General features: G+C 48.0%; 1 protein-coding gene across 1 annotated transcript in view; it reads right to left on the reverse strand.

Moving 5' to 3' along the window:
• The window catches only part of LSM1 (LSM1 homolog, mRNA degradation associated), a 260403-nt gene extending 251865 nt beyond the window's left edge, over positions 1-8538 (reverse strand). The window contains exon 1 of the mRNA XM_085633731.1: positions 8320-8538. Within this exon, the coding sequence (XP_085489857.1) occupies positions 8320-8365 (46 nt within the window). The 5' untranslated portion in view covers positions 8366-8538. The remainder of the gene's footprint in view (positions 1-8319) is intronic.
• Positions 8539-9736: the final 1198 nt, after the last annotated feature.

The raw sequence follows: 9736 nt of genomic DNA on the forward strand, positions 1-9736 counted from the left end.
TAGACGCAGAAGCCTACAGAGTGAAGTTCCGAAAAGAGAGGGGAGCGGCCGGAGAAAATCCAAAGACTCTTTTCTTCCGACTCAAAATGGCTGCGGACAAATGGCTGGTCCCTGCCACCAGTACTAAGGAGGACATAATGGACAAAATATATCTAGAGCGGTATCTAGAGGCTTTACCCTTTAACACCCAAAGATGGCTTAGGCAGCACCCTCGGCTGACCACGGCCCAAGCCATTGAACTGGCCTCGTCCTATGCCCGGGCGCAGACCCGGACATGTCCCTGGGAGTCGGAAAAAACGGCTCGTCCTTCTCCGCCTAAAGTTGAAAGAAAACCACGTCCGTCGACCGAGGAATACGCCCACAGACCTCTGCGACCTGAGGCTCCTTTGTTTAAGGGTCCGCAATGCTTTGAGTGCGGGACCTGGGGACATATTGCTCGACTATGTCCCCACCGGAGGCCGTCAGAGGAACCCATGGAGGTCGGCTATGTTCCTAAGTCTGTCCTGTACACGGCAGAACTAGGGAGCGCCTACCATGCAAGTGTGGGGGTGAATGGGAAAACCATCAGGGCCCTCCTAGATTCAGGGTGCAAGCAATCCGTGATACAAGGGGAATGGGTGGACCCTAAACAAGTACTCCCCAAGACACTCTTATATATCAAATGTGTCCATGGCGATGTACGACCCTATCCGGTAGCAATAATCGGCCTTGAGATCCCTGGGGGCCCTAAATCCCTGGTTAAAGTGGGGGTATTGGACACACTGCCAGAAGAGTTAATAATAGGGACGGACAACCCCGAGTTTCTAGAGCTGTTCACTCGTTCCCTGACACTCAGGCCTCCGCGGGAGACGACAGAGAGAGAGAGAAGGGACTGACCCGCCCAGCATATATTACCCCGGAACCGTGGGTGGGTGATAGGAACTTTAAATTTGCCCAAGCCAATGATTCCACCTTGTATAATGCTTGGGAACAGGCCCACTACACGCAGGGAGACCCAGGCCCCAGGTTTCCTCGTTTTCTCACCCAAAGCGGTCTTTTATATAGACAGGGGGCAAAGGAAGACCCTTTGCAACTCTTGGTACCTAAGGCCTTCAGGGAACAGATTATGTTTTATTCCCATTCTCATTTACTGGCAGGACATATAGGCAGTGAGAAAACCACTCAAAATGTGTTAAGGCATTTTTACTGGCCCGGAATATACAAAGATATTAAACAACATTGCATGTCCTGTGAGCTGTGTCAAAAGAAAAACCTACGCCGGCCCCCTGCAGTACCTTTACAACCTCTCCCCATTATAGGGACCCCATTTGAGAGAGTAGGCCTAGATTTAATAGGTCCTTTGCCAAAGACTAGAAAAGGAAACCAATATGCTCTAGTCATCGTGGACTATGCCACCAGATTCCCCGAAGCCTTTCCCCTAAGGGTCCCTACCTCCCGGGCCATAGCCGATAAAATCATTGAACTGTTTTCCCGTGTAGGGTTCCCAAAGGAGATTTTAACGGACCAAGGAACCCCTTTTGTGTCCCGGCTAATGAAGGAAGTGTGCCGCCTGGTGGATCTCCGACATATCAGAACTTCGGTGTATCACCAACAAACCGACGGACTCGTTGAACGCTACAACGGGACTCTTAAGAACACCCTCAAGAAGATGCTCGCCGTCAGTGAGAAGGATTGGGATCTCATGTTACCCTTGGCTCTATACGTCATTCGAGGTCAGACCCAGAGCAGCCTCGGCTGTTCTTCGTTCGAGATGCTGTACGGGCGGCAACCCCGGACTCTTCTTGAGATGACCAAAGAAGCTTGGGAAAAAGACACAGGAGACGAACAAAGCATACTCGAATACACACAAACGCTAAAGAACAAGTTGGGGAAGCTGAGAGAGTTAGCCTACGCTACGTTGGAACAAAGCCAAAAAAAACAACAACGTTGCTATGATAAGGGAAAGAAATGGAGAACGTTGAAGGTAGACGACTGCTGGGCACTAGTCTTACTACCCTCCCCCACCCGACGATTTCAAACGGAGTGGGCGGGTCCCTACAGGGTTGTCGCAACCATAGGAAAGACCAGCTACAAACTACAGCTATCCCCGGGCAAGACGCAGGTGTATCACACTAACCTGCTAACGAAGTGGATAGGAACACCACCGCGGAGTGTTCATTTGTCCGTACCCCTCTGGGGTCCGTCCACCTTCACGTTAAACGACCTAGTGGTGAATGACTATCTCAGACAACAAGAGAAAGAGAGTCTGCAAGACACCCTGGGACCTTTCTCTCCATTGTTCTCAGATATCCCTGGGAAAACGTCATTGATTGAACACCGGATCGATACCCCAGCAGGGGCGGTCATCAAGAAAAGACCATACAGGATACCAGCAGCCAAACGGCCAGCCGTTCAAAAGGAGGTCCAGGAAATGCTACGGCTCGGGATCATCAGACCATCCAGGAGCGAGTGGTCTTCACCTATCGTCATGGTCCCGAAGCCAGACGGAAGCACAAGGTTCTGCATGGACTTCCGAGCCTTAAACCAAATTTCATCATGTGACGCCTATCCGATTCCACGGATCGACGAATTGATCGAAAAACTAGGAGATGCCAAATACATCACTACCCTAACTTGACCAAAGGGTATTGGCAAGTACCACTAAGAGACGAAGCCCGTAAGAAAACAGCCTTTGCAACAACAGAAGTTGTTCGAGTTTAACGTGTTGCCGTTTGGGCTACATGGAGCGCCAGCAACATTCCAAAGGTTGATGAATGAAGTGTTAAGGGAACATCAAAACTTTACGTCAGCATACTTGGATGAGATCATCATCTTCAGTCCATCTTGGGAGAGCCACCTCGTTCATCTGTCCCTGGTGCTTCAGGCCCTGGGAAAAGCCGGATTGCACGTCAATGCCAAGAAATCTAGAGTAGGCTACCATAAAGTAAAATACCTGGGGTACCTCTTGGGGCATGGCGTGATAGCGCCACAGATAGAAAAGGTCTGAGCAATCTCCGAGACTCCCTTCCCCGCCAATAAAAAGGAAATGAGAGCCTTCCTGGGGCTCATAGGGTACTACCGCCGCTTTATTCCCTCATTTTCAGATATCGCGGCTCCATTAACAGACACTCTAAAAAAAGACTCCCGACCTCAGACTTTTCAACAACCCTCTCCGGCCATGTGGAAAGCCTTCCACACCTTGAAAGGGATAATCACCACCAACCCCATGTTGTCATCCCCCGATTACACTCGCCCTTTCATTTTACATACAGACGCGTCGGACCATGGGGTAGGGGCAGTGTTGTCACAGATATCACCAGACGGGATAGAACACCCGATTCTGTACATCAGCAGAAAGCTGTTCCCTAGGGAGGTTAAGTATCCCACGATAGAGAAGGAATGTCTGGCAATTAAGTGGGCCATGGACAAGTTACGCTATTATCTGGAGGGCCACCCATTCACCCTTTACACGGACCATGCTCCCCTACAATGGATGAGCCGCAATATGTCCCACAATCCCCGGGTGTTGCGGTGGTTTTTGACCCTCCAACCGTTTTCCTTTACCGTCCAACACAGGAAAGGTGTAGACAATGGCAGCGCGGACTTCCTCTCACGATTCCCTCTCCCCGAGCGGGAGAATCCAGGGGGGTGGTGTGTGACGAAGAGAACCCCCTAGAAGGTACTGAGACCCCCCTCTAACAAGTGACTGCGGGAACAATTACCTCTCCCCTCCGTTTCTTCAGCACATGGACACTTGGAAATCGGAACCCATCGCCCTGAGCCAGAGTGAACAAAGCGGCCTGTGTTTCTTTAACTGGGCGGAATTGGTGGCCGGCCCCACCCACCCTGATGACGAAGACGACAGGAGGAGTTCAAATCCCGGAAGAACTGAGAGGAACGAAGGTACGAGCCCAGAGGAGGAAGAAGACGAGAGAGAGAGCGGAGGAGACTGCTGAGTGCGAGAGGAACACCTGAGGAGGTAGCCGAGTGGAGAACCCTGCGGCGCCGGAGCCAGGAGGCCAACGACCCTGTGACCCACCCCACCACGTTTCTGGAGAAGCGTGGCACCAACAGGTACGCGCTCGTATCTCTGCTTGGGGGATAAGGAAAAGGCAGTGAAATCCACGTTTAGGAGTCGCTTCTCACCGTACCCTCTCCCTCACGTTCCGACACCTAGCCTTAGGCTGTAGAGCACTGTGTGACTCCTCACCCTTTTTCCCCTGACAATAGTGTGAACTGAACACTGGACTGACCCCAGTCTCCCTTTTCTTTTGGTTCCTGTCACGAGGTTGCCTGAGTTACATTGTCCCGGTGAGCGAAACAACCTGGATCCACTAAGACGAGGAAAACCACTCCGAAGAGTACGGCAGTTACAAGAACCCGAGTCTGACTCCCCCCTACCCTACTATCGACCTGTCAGGAACTTGAAAAGGGTTGTAAAACCATTAAAACCTGTGTTACCTTACAACCCCGTCTCTGAGTTTCCCTCAGTTCCGCTACATGTATTTTTTTTATATGTCCTAACAGCAACATTTCAAAATTGTTGTTTTGCTGTGAAAAGGCTAGTAACCCTTTTGGCTAACACAGGGTTACCGACTGACACCTCAGACTGGCAAACTTCTGAACAGGACTTTGCCTAGCAGAGTACTATAAGGTATCAAATTAATCATGCAATTGAACATGACCCGATGCCCAGGACAAATTTAATGTCACTTTTAAAGTAATGCAACTTTTAGAAAGTTGCCACTCGGTGACAGTTGGTCCAATAGCCTCACACAGGCACTGGCCAATAGAGAGCATTCTGCCCGCCTGGGGAGTCATGTGAACAACTTCCCAGCTTAGGAACAATAGCCTGCTACAGGGCGAGGTGCTACCACCACTTCACAGGCTGACACTCAGGGTGTTAGTCCAAAAGGCGAGCTTCAAAAGGCAAAGCTGCCTTTGGTGGGCAGATGGCATTCACACTCCTGAGGGGCTGCTCTTTGTTAAGGTAGACAGGCTGAAAATGGAGGGAAGTCCAGTGCTCAATTTGGTTTTCATGTGGGTATGTAGCCCTCAGGTAGCCACATCGCTAGGGTGGGCTACCAATCTCCCGACATCCGAGGAAGGGCCACGATACATTGGGAGGGGACAGAATAGTGCATTCTATGATTGCTAGGTACCACACATGGCTGGAAAGTTGACACCAGGAAGGAGGTGGCCTGGCAGCTCACTGGCTAGTGACTGCATGATCCCACCAGGGCACATTCTAGGAATACATACAGCACCCTTGGCACCCTTCAACTCACAACAAATCGGAACTGGAAAAAGGACCGAAGGACTGTCGCTGCCCAATGCACCGCACAAAGAGGCTGCACCATCTACTGGACTGCACCTGCTGCACCTTGGGCTACCGAAGTTAGGACTGTGTCTGTGGCTCCGGGAAAAGTCACCGCCCAGACCAAAGCAGTTTCTCCAAGGATCAGGTGGCTGGCCGCTTGGAACAGCACCATGGATATTAAAGCTGAAGACAAAACCGGCAAGTTGCTAGCCACTGTATTAGATTTTCTGCTAGCTGCTGCTGAGGCTGATCCTCAACGGCCAAGGTGGCAGCTGAGTCAGCCGGACCCAGGAGTGCCGCCAGAGTCTAAATTGGTCACCCAAGAGGACACTAGCCTCCATCCAAGGGTTTTGCTGTGACTGCTGTGTATAGAGACCAGTAGCCTGGTCGCAGCTGGCCTTGTACAGTCTCAAAGAGGACTTCGTGGGACCCCAACCTCTGTGGTCAAAGTCACCCCACACAACCCATGGATCGAGGAATCACCACAAAAACACCCCTGTGGACAACACAGCATCCAGAGAACCCTTGAGCATCTTTTCATTCTGCATCCTTAGTATCAGGACCATTCCATTAACATCCATGGTGGTTGCGTTGTAAAGGATGGAACTGGGCTGGAAAACACACTGGTGGCCAGGTACTGGCCAAATCTACCCCACTGGCTCTCCAGACCATCTCACTGTTGGATTTGGTCACCCAAGCTGGGCCGGAGTAGCCGTACTAACTTTTACAAACTTTTCAAAACTTTGCAATCTTTTGATTGACCAATACGTGTTTGAGCTTAAATAAAAAAAAAAAATTTAAAAAAAAGAAAGCCTTTAAAAATCTGTATCTCCAGAACCCTCAAGTTGATTTTTCTCATCAAGGACTTTAAAGATTCATAAAACTATAATCAATTTGTATAAATTGGTGTAGTGTTTTAGTGTTGTGTAGCTTATTTCATTATTTGGTACTGTTAAATACTTAACACCAAGTTTCTTTGTGCAAGCCTTGCTGCTTGAAGCCATAGCTACCAAAGGTTTAACTTAAGGTTGTCCAAACAAGCCTGACTGTACCCAACACAGTTTTTGGGAGTGTATTCCACGTTAAGGCTATCCAGCCATACCATATAATATACCCAGATCCTCACAGGAGCCCTAAAAAGAGTCCATGTACTTCTACATTTATCATAAAAGAGAGGAACTGTTCTGGAGAGGAAAGATCCTGAGACGAACTTCTGTTCTTCGTGGACCTCAGGAACTGTCTGGATGCGACCCTAAGGATAACAGCTATCTTACTGCTCCAAGCTTTAAAGGACCATGGCCAAGCTCCTACACAAGTGATCGCCGAGAATACCCACTGTCCATCTGTAACACACCCTCAGAAGAACCGTTGTTCTCTTACGTAGATCCCAGAGATCAGCCACTGCTCCTCTAAAGGGAGCCCTAAAAAGATGGTCTTGCTGAAGCAAGTCATTCGCAGAGCTGGTACCCTCCTACAGGAGGGTTCCCACAATACCTTGTGCTTAAACCCCTAATAAGAGCTGCTGTCCTGCACTGTGCCCTCAGAAGAGTCCATTTTCTGCAGCGACCCATTAGAAGATCGGCTGTCCTCTTACTCATATCCCTGAGGAGAGCGTGTGGTGCAATAGATCAAAGAGGTCATTGCGTGTGTAAGGTGGCCTTAGTAGAGAAAGATGTTCAACTTCTGGACTATGGACCATGGTGTTTCATGGAAGTGCTCTTCGAGATGAAAGTATTCCCAGATCAGAAAACAGAGGATGTGTAATTGGTCTTTTCAGAAGAAAGCACGGCATATGGTGAGCCAGGGTTCTCTGCATATGGGTGGAGGGCAGATAGTGGTGTCAGGGTGCAGGCAGATGAAGAGAGGGCAGACAGTGTGTTCCTGAGTCTATATAGAGTAGAAAGTGTTGATTGGTACAGAAAGGCCAATTGGTGTGCTAGGCTTCTGAAGATGGAACAGACTGAGTTTAGCTATTTTAAGAAATTTGAGAACATGGCAACAGGATATACAGTTCATTTTTCTGCACAGATGGCACAACAGGATGTAGGTTCTCTCCACAAATGTGTTTGCTTTTAAATTTTGTACATAACAAGCCAGAAAGCTTTTGGAATCGGTTAGTTGCCTCTAAGAAGAGGGACAGAAGACAAAGTGTGCATTCCTTACTTTATTCGCAGTTTTATATAGCGCAAACATGCCCAAAGGGCATTAAAGTGCTCTACACACCAAGCACTGTATTGCAACCCTAAAGTGTAATGGCGCTCTTACACATTTCCAGACCACTGAACATTATCAACCTAAATATAATAGTGAGTAAAAAACCCCAAGGCCTGAGCGAGTCATGCTGAGGAGACAGAACCACCGGTAAGCGAGAAAGAAAAACGAGACTATAGGTCAGAGCAGGCAATTCCCTGAGGAAAGGGCTGGACCAGGATAAGATACTCAGTAGAAGGAAGAATCTATATTTAAGTAGGGATATAAGGAAAAAAAAATAAAAAAAAAATGGGAGGTTATAGTAAAAGCTGGAAAGAAGTACTAGAAAAGCATAGGAGGAAAGCAGCGGTAAGAGTGAGGCTCGCAGCAACTAGCTTGGATATGCCAAGGGGCCATGTCAAAGGGGTTAATCGCCTTGCAGGAGGCTTGGAAGTGTTTTCAAATCCCTTCTAAAGCATAATAGTGTGAGCAATTAATCTCATTAAGTGGACAATAATGGTTTATTCAGCTGACCTAAAATGTCAGGCCAAGTGCCTCACACAAGACATTAGAATGTCAAACATAAGCAGAATGTCAAACATAAACACACTGCAAACATAGAAATGTTATTCATAACCCAGGTAAAAACTTAGCAGCTATGCAAAAGGAGAATTTGGAAACAGAAGAAAAACTGCATTTGCCCACTGGCTCGTACGATACATTATTATTTCAGGGAGCGAAAATAAAACAAGTTGGGAGAAATTAAATCTGGCTACAAAAAAAACTCTCGCTCTTAAATAGAGAGTGGGAAATATCCTAGCTACACTCACTGTCTATGTCCTCTATGAGGCTCGCTGTCCCCGGCATGTAGTTCATAGTGGGGCGCTGCGCACGAGAGGGTCTCTGTCACAGAGGGACCCACAGCAGCTCTCGGAGTACTACATCAAACTGTCTGCTTCCACTGCGTCCGGAAACAGCGCCATCTTCCATCAACCATACTTCCGGTCCAATGCACCCAGTCCTCCATCGAAGTAAAAAGGATACAATGTGAGGAGAATGGAAACAAAAAACAGACTTACAATTGTAAAGAAGCATTGCCAGACAAGCATGGAAAAGGAAGAAGGACTGCCCAACCATTGAGCCCGCAGGAGAAAGTGAAACTGAAAAAGTAGTGCGTTTTTCTACCAAATATGTATCACTGTACAGAACAGTTATCAATTAGACTCGTGAACTTTTGCCGACGGATTTGAAAAGACAACACCGCAAAGACAACAATGTTACTAGCTAAGAAATAGATCGTAGCTGGCAGTGGGGCAGAAATCGACGAGAATTTTTTGCCCGAGCATGTTTATTTACTGTCTACGATCGGGTTAATTTAAGAACTGTTTTCCAGGATGCAGTTTCCACATCATGCAAGTCCTCAGCGGAAAAGGGCAAATTTACAAATTCTCCCTATGTCACAGACTCATCCATACACTCATTGGTGGGGCCAGTGCTTGAAATGGGAAAATAGAAGTGCAGGTACTCTCTAGCAGAGTACCTGCTTGTTTCTGAGAAGTGCCAGTACTCTCCAATTAAAAGTACACCATTTCTCTTAAGAAGTGCCGGTACTCTCCCCCTCAAAATAAAAAAGTGCCGGTACTGCATACCGGACAGTACCGGCCCATTTAAAGCACTGGGTGGGGCCCATAACACCAACACACACTCCTCTCACTCAAGTCTGTACACCGGAGAAAAAGCGCTGGACATGTGGGTACCTGTTGTGTTTAAGTTATCTCTGCCTGCTTCCTATCTCCCTCCCCTGCCTCGCGCGCTACCCTGCTTATGCGCGCGACTGCTCACGTCAGCTGGAATGTTGACAGCTGGACGTTCTGTAATGACAGTTGGGGGGAGTTGGGTTTTGACAGTTGGAACTGTGTGTCGCGCACAGAGGTTCTCCTGCTGATGTGTCGTCCTACTGAGTTAATAAATAACTTATCACCTTAAGGCGTTCCGAGGTGTTACCTTTACAATTTTGGCGACGAGAAAATAGGACGGCACAATGAAGAACCCACGTCGTGGTGAAATGAAATGAGAAGAAGATTTTATAATGGAAATTTAACTTCGAGAAGTTTAAATTGAAGGAAAACTTCTACAAGGGAGGTTTGTTAAACGATTTAAAAAGGAGAACCATAAGAAGTTAATGCTACGGGACCGACGGTGAAGATATGAGAAAAGTCGGTAAAGTGTCTGAAGAATGGGAGAATA

Source organism: Triturus cristatus, chromosome 11, assembly GCF_964204655.1.
Source record: "Triturus cristatus chromosome 11, aTriCri1.1, whole genome shotgun sequence".
NCBI lineage: Eukaryota > Metazoa > Chordata > Amphibia > Caudata > Salamandridae > Triturus > Triturus cristatus.